We start from the raw sequence: 16,683 nt of genomic DNA on the forward strand, positions 1-16,683 counted from the left end.
CCTGAAGCAGGCCAGGAAGGTGTGTGGCCATTTGAGGTGTTCCTACATGGCCATGGCGCACTTTTCAGATATCCAGTGGTGAAACAACATGCCAGTGATGCGCTTCATTTGCGACAGCCCGACACGTTGGAATTCAACACTCCTAATGTTCGACCGCCTGCTCCAACAAGAAAAAGCCATTAATGAGTATTTGTATGACCGGGGTGCTAGGACAGCCTCTGCGGAGCTGGGAATTTTTTTGCCACGTTACTGGACGCTCATGCGCAATGCCTGTAGGCTCATGCGTCCTTTTGAAGAGGTGACAAACCTAGTCAGTCGCACCGAAGGCACCAGCAGCGACATCATACCATTTGTTTTCTTCCTGGAGTGTGCCCTGTGAAGAGTGCTGGATCAGGCCATAGATGAGCATGAAGAGGAAGAGTTGTGGTCACCATCACCACCAGAAACAGCCTTATCAGCATTGCTTGCTGGACCAGTGGCAATGCTGGAATAGGATTGTGAGGAAGAGGAGTCAGAGGAGGAATGTGGCTTTGAGGAGGAGGAGGAGGAGGAAGACCAACCACAACATGCATCACAGGGTGCTCGTTGTCACCTATCTGGTACCCGTGGTGTTGTACGTGGCAGGCTCACAGCGTATACTGTGCCCACTTGCCCAGTGCCACCACTCATAGCTTGTTTAATAGTAGTGTAAGTGTACATTTAAAAAAAAATAACCTTTTGGACTGTGAAACATCAGTCTGCTTTTTTGTGCCAGGCTCACAGCGTATACTGTGCCCACTTGCCCAGTGCCACCACTCATATCTTGTTTAATAGTAGTGTAAGTGTACATTTAAAAAAAAATAACCTTTTGGACTGTGAAACATCAGTCTGCTTTTTTGTGCCAGGCTCACAGCGTATACTGTGCCCACTTGCCCAGTGCCACCACTCATATCTTGTTTAATAGTAGTGTAAGTGTACATTTAAAAAAAAAACTTTTTTGACTGTGAAACATCAGTCTGCTTTTTTGTGTCAGGCTCACAGCGTATACTGTGCCCACTTGCCCAGTGCCACCACTCATATCTTGTTTAATAGTAGTGTAAGTGTACATTTAAAAAAAAATAACCTTTTGGACTGTGAAACATCAGTCTGCTTTTTTGTGCCAGGCTCACAGCGTATACTGTGCCCACTTGCCCAGTGCCACCACTCATATCTTGTTTAATAGTAGTGTAAGTGTACATTTAAAAAAAAAACTTTTTGGACGCCGAAACATCAGTCTGCTTTTTTGTGTCAGGCTCACAGCGTATACTGTGCCCACTTGCCCAGTGCCACCACTCATATCTTGTTTAATAGTAGTGTAAGTGTACATTTAAAAAAAAAAAAAACTTTTTGGATTGTGAAACATCAGTCTGCTTTTTTGTGTCAGGCTCACAGCGTATACTGTGCCCACTTGACCAGTGCCACCACTCATATCTTGTTTAATAATAGTGTAAGTGTACATTTAAAAAAAAAAAAATTTTTGGACTGTGAAACATCAGTCTGCTTTTTTGTGTCAGGCTCACAGCGTATACTGTGCCCACTTGCCCAGTGGCACCACTCATATCTTGTTTAATAGTAGTGTAAGTGTACATTTAAAAAAAAAACTTTTTGGACGCCGAAACATCAGTCTGCTTTTTTGTGTCAGGCTCACAGCGTATACTGTGCCCACTTGCCCAGTGCCACCACTCATATCTTGTTTAATAGTAGTGTAAGTGTACATTTAAAAAAAAAAAAAACTTTTTGGATTGTGAAACATCAGTCTGCTTTTTTGTGTCAGGCTCACAGCATATACTGTGCCCACTTGACCAGTGCCACCACTCATATCTTGTTTAATAATAGTGTAAGTGTACATTTAAAAAAAAAAAACTTTTTGGACTGTGAAACATCAGTCTGCTTTTTTGTGTCAGGCTCACAGCGTATACTGTGCCCACTTGCCCAGTGGCACCACTCATATCTTGTTTAATAGTAGTGTAAGTGTACATTTAAAACAAAAAAAACTTTTTGGACTGTGAAACATCAGTCTGCTTTTTTGTGTCAGGCTCACAGCGTATACTATGCCCACTTGCCCAGTGGCACCACTCATATCTTGTTTAATAGTAGTGTAAGTGTACATTTAAAAAAAAAATGACAGGCAGAGGCAGGTCACCCCGCAGGTGCCGTCGTGGTCGTGGTGCTGTGATTCCCTTTGGCCTTAGAATAATGCCCAGTGTTCAGAGGCCACGTACCATGAATTTGAAAAGTTCTGAGGACATAGTTGACTTTTTAACACAGGTCACCCAATCTTCTATAGCTTCCGCTTCAAACCTTGACGCACCCTCCTCCTCCAGCTTATCTTCGGGCACCTCTCAAGTTACCAATCGCCCGCCTGCTGCCACCACCAACACTAGCACCACAGCCGCTTCACTTGATCTGTCAGAGGAGGTATTTACACATCAGTTGGAAGAAATGAGTGATGCGCAACCATCATTGACAGAGGATGTAGATAACAGTGATATGTCTCAGTCAGGCAGCATTACAGACATGGACGTACGGTGTGATGATGATGATGATGTTGTACCCGCTGCTGCTTCCTTTGTTGATTTGTCAGATACAAGTGAAGCGGTTGATGATGACGATGCGTCCATGGATGTCACGTGGGTGCCCGCTAGAAGAGAAGAAGAACAGGGGGAAAGTTCAGATGGGGAGACAGAGAGGAGGAGGAGGAGATGAGTTGGAAGCAGGGGGAGGTCATCGCAAGGAGCTAGTTGCACAGTCAGACAGCATGCATCGGCACCCGGGGTCAGCCAGACAGCACGCCAATCAACGCATGCTGTTGCCACCACCAGAATGCCGTCATCGCAGAGCTCAGCAGTATGGCATTTTTTTTGTGTGTCTGCCTCTGACAACAGCAATGCCATTTGCAACCTGTGCCAAAAGAAACTGTGTCATGGGAAGTCCAATACCCACCTAGGTACAACTGCTTTGCGAAGGCACATGATCGCACATCACAAACGCATATGGGATCAACACATGAGTACAAGCAGCACACAAACTCAAAGCCGCCATCCTCCTCCTGGTCCAGCATCTTCAGCCATGTCAACCACTGCTGTCCTCCTTGCCCCGTCTCAACTATCTGCCACTCCGTCTCTCTTCTGGAGCAGTTCCTGCTCATCTGCCCACAGTCAGGTGTCTGTCAAGGACATGTTGGAGCATAAGAAGCCAATGTCACAAAGTCACCCCCTTGCCCGGCGTCTGACAGATGGCTTGTCTGAACTCTTAGCCCGCCAGCTTTTACCATACAAGCTGGTGGAGTCTAAGGTGTTCAAAAAATGTGTAGCTATTGGGACACCGCAGTGGAAGGTACCCGGACGAAATTTCTTTGCACAAAAGGCAATCCCCAACCTGTACTCGATTGTGCGAAAGGAAGTAATGGCATGTCTGGCACACAGTGTTGGGGCAAGGGTCCATCTGACCACTGATAGCTGGTCTGCAAAGCATGGTCAGGGCAGGTATATCACCTACACTGCGCATTGGGTAAACCTGCTGACGGCTGCCAAGCATGGAATGCGTGGCTCTGCAGAGGAGGAGTTGGTGACACCGCCACGACTTGCAGGCAGGCCTGCTGCCACCTCCTCTACTCCTCCTACTCCATCCTCTTCCATAACCTCCTCGGCTGAGTCCTCTTCTGCTGCTGCGTCTTGCTCCACATCAACGGCACCCCCCCAGCTCCCCAGGTACTATTCCACATCCCGGATACGGCAGTGTCATGCCATCTTGGGGTTGACTTGCCTGAAAGCAGACAATCACACCGGACCAGCACTCCTGTCCGCCCTGAACGCACAGGTGGATCAGTGGCTGACTCCGCACCAACTGGAGATTGGCAAAGTGGTTTCTGACAATGGAAGTAATTTGGTGGCGGCATTGAAATTGGGCAAGTTGACACATGTGCCGTGCATGGCACATGTGTGTAATCTGATCGTTCAATGCTTTGTGCATAAGTACCCAGGCTTACAAGACATCCTGAAGCAGGCCAGGAAGGTGTGTGGCCATTTGAGGTGTTCCTACATGGCCATGGCGCACTTTTCAGATATCCAGTGGCGAAACAACATGCCAGTGATGCGCTTCATTTACGACAGCCCGACACGTTGGAATTCAACACTCCTAATGTTCGACCGCCTGCTCCAACAAGAAAAAGCCATTAACGAGTATTTGTATGACCGGGGTGCTAGGACAGCCTCTGCGGAGCTGGGAATTTTTTTGCCACGTTACTGGACGCTCATGCGCAATGCCTGTAGGCTCATGCGTCCTTTTGAAGAGGTGACAAACCTAGTCAGTCGCACAGAAGGCACCAGCAGCGACATCATACCATTTGTTTTCTTCCTGGAGTGTGCCCTGTGAAGAGTGCTGGATCAGGCCATAGATGAGCGTGAAGAGGAAGAGTTGTGGTCACCATCACCACCAGAAACAGCCTTATCAGCATTGCTTGCTGGACCAGTGGCAATGCTGGAATAGGATCGTGAGGAAGAGGAGTCAGAGGAGGAATGTGGCTTTGAGGAGGAGGAAGACCAACCACAACATGCATCACAGGGTGCTCGTTGTCACCTATCTGGTACCCGTGGTGTTGTACGTGGCTGGGGGAAGAAGATACCTTCAGTGAGATCACTGAGGACGAGGAACGGGACATGAGTAGCTCGGCATCCAACCTTGTGCAAATGGGGTCTTTCATGCTGTCGTGCCTGTTGAGGGACCCTCGTATAAAAAAGCTGAAGGAGAAAGACCTGTACTGGGTGTCCATACTACTAGACCCCCGGTATAAGCATAAAGTGCCTGAAATGTTACCGAATTACCGCAAGTCGGAAAGGATGCAGCAGTTCCAAAATAAATTAAAAAGTATGCTTTACACAGCGTATAAGGGTGATGTTACAGCACAACGAGAATCTAACAGGGGAAGAGGTGAAAGTAATCCTCCGACTCCCACGACCACACCAGCAAGGACAGGACGCTTTACAGACATGTTGTTGATGGAGGACATGCAGAGCTTTTTAAGTCATATGCATCTCCACAGCCCTTCGGGGTCCACCCTCAGAGAACGACTCAACTGACAGGTAGCAGACTACCTCGCCTTAACTGCAGATCTCGACACTCTGAGGAGCGATGAACCCCTTGACTACAGGGTGTGCAGGCTTGACCTGTGGCCTAAGCTATCCCAATTTGCGATAGAACTTCTGGCCTGCCCCACTTCAAGTGTCCTGTCAGAAAGGACCTTCAGTGCAGCAGGAGGTATTGTCACTGAGAAGAGAAGTCGCCTAGGTCAAAAAAGTCTAGATTACCTCACCTTTATTAAGATGAATGAGGGATGGATCCTGAATGGACTGACATTGGGCGATACATTTGACTAAAAAAGGCCTGATGAGATGAGCTGCCTTGGGCTAAAAATGGTCCACACGCTGCTGTATTTTATCTTCGAATGCCGGATGACTTGTGTGACTTATCCGCCACCAACTAGGGTTCAAGCCGCAATGTTTTAGGGCACTTTCTACCTGGGAAACAAACATAAATTTTTCTGGCCGCTGCTACAGCAGCGGCTGCAATAATACCTAATTTTTCAGGCATGTGTACATGCCAAATTTTTTTAGCCTCTGGTGCTGCACTGTGGCTTCAAAAACCAAACAAAAAAAAAAGGCACGTAACAGGGATTAAACTGATAGGAATAGTACTACTTAACACACCACTCCTATCTGGTGGCACATTAGATTGCACGCGCAGTGCCCCAAATTTGAAGTAGGAAGACCGACCAAGCATCTTTTTCCATCTCCCGGTTCCTAAAATCCATGCCATATACACATCCCCTGGCACCACAACTGCCTCTGGGAACCTTACCATGGGTCCCAGTCCGCACGTCTTGTAATTCTCTGTCAGGGAAATTATCTATCTATCAAATCTATTTATTTATCTATCAAATCTATCTATCTATCGCATCTATCAAATGTATCTATTGCATCTATTGATCTATCTATCTAATCTATGTATCTATCTATCAAATCTATCTATCTCGTGGCCGGACTGTTACCTGACAGCCACTTGTGTTTCGGCCAAATGTCCATCGGCCAAATGTCTGTCGGCCAAATGTCCATCTGCCAAATGTCCATCGGCTAAAAGTCCGGCCACGATTGCACGCGCAGTGCCCCAAATTTGAAGTAGGAGGACCGACCAAGCATCTTTTTCCATCTCCCGGTTCCTAAAATCCATGCCATATACTCGTCCCCTGATAGGGGACGTAACAGGGATTAAACTGATAGGAATAGTACTACTTAACACACCTTATAATAACGCAGAGAGAGGCAATGCAGAGAGAGGAGTCTGAAGAAGAGGAGTCAGAGGAGGAAGGTGGCTTTGAGGAGGTGGAAGACCAAACACAGCAGGCGTCCCAGGGGGCTTGTTGTCACCTTTTGGGGACCCTTGGTGTTGTACATGGCTGGGTGGAGGAAGAGACCTTCAATGACATCAGTGAGGACAAGGAACGGGACATGGCTAGCTTGGTATCCAACCTTGTACAAATGGGGAGTTTGTGGTTGTGCAAATGGACTGTTTGCGGTTGTTTGCGGTGCGTTAAACGGGGAGTTTGGTCTGTCACTGTGAAGCGAGCGTAACCCTTACACTACCTGATTGATACAACATCATACCTGATGTTTTAAAGCATGTTATTCCAAACAATTTAGGAATGTTAGGTGATGCCCTTTATGGATTAAAACCAGACTGTGCATCAACTATGTCATTTTACGTGGGAGTTTTGCCATGGATCCCCCTCCGGCATGCCACAGTCCAGGTGTTAGTACCCTTGAAACAACTTTTCCATCACTATTGTGGCCAGAAAGAGTCCCTGTGGGTTTTAAAATTTGCCTGCCTATTAAAGTCAATGGCGGTTCGCCCGATTCGCCCGTTTGCGAACATTTGCGGAAGTTCACGTTCGCCGTTCGCGAACGGAAAATTTTAAGTTTGCAACATCACTAGTTGTTTTGTGCTTATGGCAGTTTTGGCTACATTTTCAGAATTTCCTTGGGTGTGAGCAGATTAATAACCATGGTTACTGATCAGCTGATGATTTCACCTGTGTTCTAGTACAGATATCTTGAAAGTCTGGCCAGTTAGTGTACCCTGATGACTGGAAATGAGAAACACTGGTCTAGAAAGTAATGGCTCCCTTTAGAGACTTATTCCTGTAGAACAGAACTGTTTTTTTTTTAAAAGTTCTCTGTGTTATGAATGAAGTATCAAAGACGTTTAAAGTAACGTAATATTTTCTAACTTGCCTGTTTTATACAAAAACAGTTTAATTAAATGATTTTCAACTGGAAATAATCAGCATGTATCACTACAATGATTCAAAATTCATCAGATTAAAATTAATAGAAACAAGTATTCACTAAATTAGTTTTATTTGCTTGTTGAAGAGAAACAGAAATGATTGTTATGTTAAATTCTCTGCATAGATTAAACAAAATCATGTGAGCTAATAATCATGAAAAACCATAGAAAAAAATGATAATTTTATTACCATATTCACCCTGCATTATTGTTGACAGATAAGACTAGGTTTGCAGGAATAAAAACATTTGTGTCTATAAAAGTTCAACCAGAAGGTATAAAATAACCTGATCAAAATAAAGATCATTCAAATATAAATACCAAAGCATAAATCATATTAACACAGATTCATTTAGGTTCTTTGGGATTTATTTTGAATATACTATTTTAGGTTACTCCAGTCCCACTCTGTCCATTAAAGAAACAGCAAAGTCAAAATTGAGCTTTGTGATTCAGACAGAGCATGCAATTTTAAACAACTCTCTAATTTACTTTTATCATCAAATTGTCTTAGTTCTCTTGGTATTCTTTGCTGAAAGCTAAACCTAGGTAAGCTCAATTGCTAATTTCTAAACCCTTGAAGGCAGCCTCTTATCCGAGTGCATTTTGACATTTTTTTAAGCAGGACAGCGCTAGTTCATGTGTGCCATATAGATGACATTCATCTATTCATCTAGTCAGCATTGATTGGCTAAAATGCAAGTCTGTCAAATTAACTGAAATAAGGGGGCAGTCTACAGAAGCTTAGATACAAGGTAATCACTGAAGAAAAAATTACTTTTGAAGTGGGTGGAGGAGCGCGGGGTATTTGAATTTCATATATATATTAAAAGGTAAGTTATAGCACATCTTCGCTATATCTGATTAATTAAACTCCATCTAATATATTACTTACTCTCCAGATCTCATTTTGAAAAGGGGAGAGTTGACATCACTTTAAGTCCAATATCCCCTTTGACTGTCAAAAAGCATCTCTTGGCAAAAATCAGGGGTATGATGTAAAAGTGAGAATTTCTTATGTTAAATAAAAGCATATTGAAAAACTCTTACCCGGCTCCTGTCATATTCTTTTCTGGAAGCAGCAAAGAGTTGTGCATTTGATATTGCGATACCACAGAACGGAAGATACATCTGCATAACCTGCATCACAAAAAAAAAATAAAGTTTAATTATTATTATTAATTATGCCCCTTTAACTGACACATTGAGATACAAGAAAAGCAGGGAGTTCATTTGTAGAATTTAGCTGAACACACACACACACACACACATATATATATATATATATATACACAGTATGTTACTACTAATTAAAGTGTTATTATTCTGTAGTATATTTCAAAAGGGTGTGGAAACCAGACATTTTCAGCCTTTGTGCAAAAACTCCTGGTGAATCTTTTAAACAAACCATATGAAATAGAAGTTTCACATACATTTTCAGAGTATACGTCATGAGATGCAGGACACATAGAAGGTACAACTCTATTTTATTGCAGAGCATAGAAGTAAACAGCTTGTACAACACATCTAACATAGTAACTGTGACATAGGGGCCTATCTATCAAGCTCCGAACGGAGCTTGACGGCCCGTGTTTCTGGCGAGTCTTCAGACTCGCCAGAAACACAAGTTATGAAGCTGCGGTCACATAGACCGCTGCTCCATAACCCTGTCCACCTGCTCTGAGCAGGCGGACAGGAATCGCCGGAATTCAACCCGATCGAGTACGATCGGGTTGATTGACACCCCCTGCTGACGACCCATTGGCCGCGAATCTGCAGGGGACGGCGTAGCACCAGCAGCTCTTGTAAGCTGCTGGTGCAATGCTGAATACGGAGAGCGTATTGCTCTCCACATTCAGTGATGTCTTGCAGACCTGATCCGCACTGTCGGATCAGGTCCGCAAGACATTTGTTAAATTTGCCTCCTTGACTAAAACTGCTATAAGTTACGCCCCATCCGGTGACGTCACACTCCCACTCTCATCACATCTTCCCCTTTTTCAAAGGACAAAGCATACATTTTTTTTTAGAGTACAACAAATAACAAGGTATACAAGGAGCATACAAATATAGTTTTGTTTAGTGTACAACAAATAACAAGTTCCTTTTGAGACGAGTGATAACAGCTTGACTGGTGATCTCATTCAAGGGTGCAATCTCCAAATACCTGGCCTTTTTCCCATGTAGTTCGCACAAATTTGCAGCTATTTTCTACCATAGGCCTGCAGGCAGCAGTGTAGAAATCAAGGGCTCCCTTCTCTTAGTAGGCTGGAGTTCCCGGCAAAAGGCACATTTTGACACGTGGCTTGCAATATCAGAACTAATCCCAGGCCACCATACCGCCATAGCTGCCCTTTCCCGGCACTTCGTAATGCCCTATCATGAATCCTGCCGGAGATGTTAAGCTATCATGAATCCTGCTTAACATCTCCAGCAGCACATATATCTCTCTTCACCGCCTCATTCAGCTTTTTCAAATTTACGCAGATGCGTACCTTCCCATTTTTCTTCGCAAAAGGCACAATGGGGGCACACCAGTCAGTTGCTTCAACAACCTCTTCAATAACTCCCATATTCTTCATACACAGAAGCAGAAGTTCCTTCTCCACTTGAGGCATGAACAGGAATGGAATTCTAAGAGGAGTGGTAATGCTGTATGGGACTGCATCACTTTTAGTTGATATTCGGACTGGGTTACAATTCAGTAGGCCCAATTCACCAAACATGTATTTCGAAATCTCATTCACTCTGGCAACAAGGCCAAAACCACAGGCTGCTTTCCTGCTCAATAGGTTGTTAACATACTGACCTCTAATTACATGTACCCACATGGTGAATTTCCTCTGCTTGTACTCACAGCTGGCAAGAAATTTCCCTGCACAATCTATGTGGCCACCAGGAATATGAACTTTCGTTGTAAATTTCGCCAGCTGAGGCTATCGAGGCAGGTTTATGAATGCTGCAAGGGACATTACAGTGATGTCTGCTCCAGGGTTAACCTTGAAGGCAACCTTGGCTCCCATTACAGTAAGGGTAACCCACCAATCTTCGTCTGAACCAGACCGTTCAACAACAGACCCTACAAAGGACACTTCTTGACCCTGCTGGTCACTATCTGTCACGAATCAAGCCCCCAGACTAAAAAGAAAAAGAAAAGGTCTGGGAGGCATTCTGCCAGAAAGGGCTGTGTGGGGATTTGAACATGTGGCTCTGTGTTTACTACTCTGTTTGCTTCTATGTTGAGCCACAGCCAGTTCTAGCAGTTTCGGAGTTTCAGAGTTTCAAGTGCAATAGCATGCAACTTAAAAGATCTGTGAAATGAGTACTTGTCTTACTTGTAATTAAACCTGTGCAAAACACAGGTGCTCTCAATTATGGATTTACTCAGCAGCAATCCTGTACAAACCTCCCTATTTAAGGCTGGCTGTTTGGCTGCATATTGTCTTGACATTGTTTCTGTTTTGTCATAAGCCAGAACCTGTTTCCTGTACTTCATATCTGGAGGAAGACTTCACCTTTGCACCTGTTTACTAGTTTGTTTCCTGCTTTGTGTAAATCCTGCATTTCAGTTATTACCAGGACAAAGACTTTACCTTTAAACCTGCTACCTGTTTGCAAGATTGTTTCCTGCTTTGTGCAAATCCTGCACTTCAGTTATTACCAGGACAAAGACTTTACCTTTAAACCTGTTACCTGTTAACAAGTTTGTTTCCTGCTTTGTGCAAATCCTGCACTTCAGTTATTTACAGGACAAAGACTTTACCTTTAAACCTGTTACCTGTTTACAAGTTTGTTTCCTGCTTTGTGCAAATCCTGTACTTCAGTACATTTTTGGACAAAGACATTACCTTTAAACCTGCTACCTGTTTACAAGTTTGATTCCTGCTTTGTGCAAATCCTGCACTTCAGTTATTACCAGGAGAAAGACTTTCCTTTTTGAATCTGCATCTGTGCTTACTTGTTTGTTCCTTTCCACTCCTGGCATATGTGGACATAACATTCCTGAATAGTATATATTAAAAATACCCTGCAAGTATTTGCTTAATCAAAGTATTTTGTTATTTGAATAAATCTGATATCTTTTCAATCTATATGGCTTCTACTAATCTTCATAAAGCAACTGTTCCAGACAATGAGGCTCTCACAAAATATCCTGAGACAGAACCTGACAGAATGTCAAGATCATAAAAGAGAGCCCTCTGGGATTATTGCTGTATTGGAATCAGTATTAAAGTTTATTAAGGACATACTGGTTAACTTTATGGAGCTGGTGGAAACATTATGTCTCCCAACAGAAAACTTGTCTGAAGTTACCTTCCGATCAAGAAAAGGTTGTAAAGAGCCCTTAACAGAAGAGTAAAAGACTTGGCAAAGACAACTTAACCTCTGTTTCTATTGTGGGGGAACTGATCCCCGCATCACAGGGTGTCCCTAGAGGATCAAGTCGAGATACAGCCAAGTCTAAAATGGACTCTGATGCTAAAGGAACAAATGATACTTCCACTAGGAAACTGAATGATACCCCTGGAGAGGACCCAGCTACGGAGAATACATCTATTCTACAAACAACCATTTCTAACACGCTTCAAGAAATGATACCTGATTTGAAACAGATGGTCATTGGGAGTACAACTCCATCTACATCCACTACCCATGCCACTGCATCTGTTTCTGCATCAACCACATTGGGGAACTCTGCAAAAATACCTCCTGTAAATCCTGCACATTACCTTGTCTCTGCCCTGGCTGGAGATCCTTCTAACAAAAGTCACTCATCAAACATAAAAGTGACAAACCTTCCAGCTGAATCAGACTCTGCCAAATCTAAAGATCCACACCTCCCTGCACCTCCTTCACCCAGCTACTCATTGACTGAGAAAGAATTGGATGAGATGGTTGATTTGGATATATATGACACAGATAATGAATTCCTTGACTCTGAAGGAGAGGTCATATCCTACCCGGAGGTACTCTACCCATCAGCCAGTCCATTGCAAGCAGGTGGGCATAATCAGGAACCTCCAAATCAAACCAATCTTTGTATTTCAACTCTTGTTATGCCTACAGTGGAATCTTCTATGGGTCCCCAATATCAGGCAGCTGTTCCAAGGGAAGAATCATCTCCATCTGAATGTATTATGGCTTCAAATGGAACACTGGTTCGTAAAACTGATTTTCAGATGTTTGAACAGGCTTTAAGTGCCCGGAGTGCACTCTATGGTGGGGGCGTCTGTCACAAACCAAGCCCCCATACTAAAAAGAAAAAAAAAAGGTCTGGGAGGCAAGGGCTGTGTGGGGATTTGAACCTGTGGCTCTGTATTTACTACTCTGTTTGCTTGTATGTTGAGTCACAGCCAGTTCTAGCAGTTTAGGAGTTTCAAGTGCAATAGCATGCAACTTAAAAGATCTGTGAAATGAGTACTTGTCTTACTTGTAATTACACCTGTGCAAAACACAGGTGATCTCAATTTTGGATTTACTCAGAAGCAATCCTGTACAAAACCTCCCTATTTAAGGCTGGCTGTTTGGCTGCATATTGTCTTGACATTGTTTCTGTTTTGTCACAAGCCAGAACCTGTTTCCTGTGCTTCATATCTGGAAGAAGACTTCACCTTTGCACCTGTTTACAAGTTTTTTTCCTGCTTTGTGTAAATCCTGCATTTCAGTTATTACCAGGACAAAGACTTTACCTTTAAACCTGCTACCTGTTTACAAGGTTGTTTCCTGCTTTGTGCAAATCCTGCACTTCAGTTATTACCAGGACAAAGACTTTCCTTTTTGAATCTGCATCTGTGCTTACTTGTTTGTTCCTTTCCACTCCTGGCGTAAGTGGACATAACATACCTGAATAGTATATATTAAAAATACCCTGCAAGTATTTGCTTAATCAAAGTATTTTGTTATTTGAATAAATCTGATATCTTTTCAATCTATATGGCTTCTACTAATCTTCATTTAAAGCAACTGTTCCAGATAATGAGGCTCTCACAAAATATCCTGTGACAGAACATGACACTATCCACCTGCAGCTCCTCAATATATTCAGTTTTACACGCTACTTCAAAATGGAAAATTCAGTTACACTTTCTACATCTTTTATCTTTATAAAACATTCTGATCATGGGTACGGTTACACCACATGCAGCGAGCCTGCTGCGCCCATTTGCTTCTGGGCCTATCTGTTGCCCTTGGTCTACCGCTCACACTGTGCCTTTCTCCTGCAGCTCTCCTGAACTGCTGCACTTCATCCACAATACTCTCAGACCTCTTCTGGTGACATCACACTCCCACTCTCATCACAGTATAAATGTGTAAAACCTGTTAAACTAAGAAATAGGGCAAGATTACATATGCGGCGTTGCCTGCAAAAATCTGCAATGACATTTTTTACACGGTTTTGCTATTACATATACGTATATTTCACCTGTTGCCCACAATTGTTACTCCCATAAAATAACATAGAACCACATCGCAAATCTGTATCACATATTCAGCCCAAAGACTTAAGCAGCGAAAATGGAGACATTTTAGTCCATTTTGATCTAGTCACACATAGGCAGGCGCAGCAAGCCTTGCGCTGAAAATGTGAGCACTGTAACTCCCGTAACTTCCTGAAATTATTAACTAATACCTAACTTATGTGCAATATCTACTTGTCAACCGCAATCCCCTACCACAATAACCAACCCCTTATCCGCCATTAACCCACATCGCAATAAACCTAATAAATGTATTGACCCCTAATCCGCCATTAACCCACATCACAATAAACCAAATAAATGTATTAACCCCTAACCTGCCATTCACCCACAACGCATTAAACCTAATAAATGCATTAACCCCTAATCCGCCATTCACTCACATTGCAATCTACCTAAAAAACTATTAACCTCCTAATCCGCCATTCACCCACATCACAATTAACCTAAACTATTAACCCCTAATCCGCCATTCACCCACATTGCAATAAACCTAATTTAATTACTAAGCCCACTAAACGAGCAACCCCTAAATAATAAACCAAATTATCAAAAATAAAAAAATTAAACTTAATAATATAAAAATAAAAAAAGCCCCCAAAATAAAAACACCCCTAATCTAATACGAAACTACCAATAGCCCTTAAAAGGGCTTTTTGTAGGGCATTGCCCTAAATTAAACAGCTCTTTTACATAAAAAAAATACTAAGGGGCCTATTTATCAAAGGTCTTGCGGTCCTGATCCAACAGTTCGGATCAGGTCCGCAAGACCTCGCTGAATGCGGAGAGCAATACGCTCTCCGCATTTAACATTGCACCAGCAGCTCACAAGAGCTGCTGGTGCAATGCCGCCCCCTTCTGACTCACGGCCAATCGGCCGCCAGCAGGGAGGTGTCAATCAACCCGATCGTACTCGAGCAGGCGGACAGGGTTATGGAGCAGCGGTCTTGTGTTTCTGGCGAGTCTGAAGACTTGCCAGAAACACAGGCCCACAAGTTCCGTTTGGAGCTTGATAAATGGGCCCCTAAGTCCCCCCTTTAACAGTAAAAGGGGTTTTTACATGTTGGGTTTATTTTTGGGAGGCGGGTTAGACTTTTATGGGAGATATAACATTTTTTTATTTTCTTAGACGCCGGCAGTTTCTAACGTGCTGTAAATCCCTGGCAACTCCAGAAATTTGTATTTACGCACATTTCTGGACATCGCTAGTTTATCTGACTTACGGCACTTTATGAACTGCCGGCAGGGTTTATGTGATTCCCCGATGTGCGAGGGGAAATTACAGGCGGCGCAGGTTTCAGCAGTTATGCTGAAGCCTGCGCCACATATGTAATCTCGCCCATAGTGAGCAATGTTTGACAGCTAACTGTACTCAATTGGTGTAGGATTTTCTGAGTGAGGAATGTGCAACAATTTTGCTGTAAAGTGCGTAATCATTGGTTCTCATATTTTCTTAGTGTATTTTTTAGCTCTCTGCATGTTTCATTTCACATAGAACGTTATGGCTTTGTATTATTTATGTCTGTCATATTCATAGAACTAAGAGTTCTAAAAACTGTAGCAAAACAAAGCTGCAAATTTGTAGGCACAGATGTTGTTTACAAGCAAAGGGAAACCCCCCAAGGCACAGAAAATAGAAAAAGTGGGGCATAAGATGTTGTCAAGGTTCATTATCTTAAAAAAAGGGGACAGTAAAAGCTGTTAAGTTCTCTACCATTCAATGTATTTTGTAAAAAATACAATACGTAAAAATATGTAAGCTGTAGGGATATCAGCGTGATGTGCTTAGTCCACAGTGAGATTTCTCTTGAAATAAGGCTCTTAGATGTGCAGATTCTACCCAGTAAGATAATGACAATATATTCTATGGAGCCTTTTCTCGTGCTTCAAAGAAATCACACACTTTAGTACATAGAAACTAATGGTACTGATCAAAGATGGAAGAGTTCTCTTTAATTTGACTTTTGGTCTCATATCAAACACTTAGGAGTCAAAGCCTTCAAAAATGGATACAAACCACATAATTGTTAAGAGTCTTTTGTATTAACCCTTTCTCACCAGGACTTATTTGTCTACGTCGGAACAAAGTTCTGATGTAAACAAATAAGTAAAAATTATGAGATTGGGTCAATGGCAAGTGCCTTTAACGCTAGTAACGTCCTAATGGCAGCAACTAGTTAAAGATCCTGTGAATGAGCTATTGTTGATCGTGTTCTTTATAACTAGAGTTGCCAGGAGTCCAGTATGCGGAGGAAGAGAGAGACGAAGGGGCCTTTATATCTTTAAGACCCCTTTCTCTCTCTCTCTTTTTATTTTTTCATCTGTGATCTATGGGAAAAATGATGATTTATATTTAAATATAAAATTGAGGTACATTTTAATGCTATTACAATATATATATATATGTATATATATATTTTATACACACTATAATCACGTTTGTAACGCGTCCGTCGTTGTCGTCAGTTGCGCATGCAACCAAAAGTATGAAGGCTGTGCGCACAGCCAAACAAAGCATTTAACAAAAACAATACCCAAACTCCAACTCGAAATATTAATAAAAAACCTAACCGCTTGCACAAAGTATTAACAAAAAAACATAAACGCTCGCACAAAGTATTAACAAAAAAACACTAACTGTCTGCACAAAATAATAACAAAAACATAAATTATGCGTACCTGATAATTTCCTTTTCTTCAGATGGAAAGAGTCCACAGGTGCATTCATTACTTTTGGGAATTCAGAATCTGTCCACCAGGAGGAGGCAAAGACACCCCAGCCTCCCACTTCCCTCACCCCCAGTAATTCTGCCGAGGAACAAGGAACAGTAGAAGAAATATCAGG

General features: G+C 42.7%; 1 protein-coding gene across 1 annotated transcript in view; it reads right to left on the reverse strand.

Moving 5' to 3' along the window:
- PDE11A (phosphodiesterase 11A) overlaps positions 1 to 16,683 on the reverse strand; it is a 1,463,629-nt gene that overhangs the window by 888,903 nt on the left and 558,043 nt on the right. Inside the window, exon 3 of the mRNA XM_053698495.1 lies at positions 8,410 to 8,499. Coding sequence (XP_053554470.1) covers positions 8,410 to 8,499 — 90 coding nt within the window. The remainder of the gene's footprint in view (positions 1 to 8,409; positions 8,500 to 16,683) is intronic.

This window comes from Bombina bombina, chromosome 1 (assembly GCF_027579735.1).
Source record: "Bombina bombina isolate aBomBom1 chromosome 1, aBomBom1.pri, whole genome shotgun sequence".
NCBI lineage: Eukaryota > Metazoa > Chordata > Amphibia > Anura > Bombinatoridae > Bombina > Bombina bombina.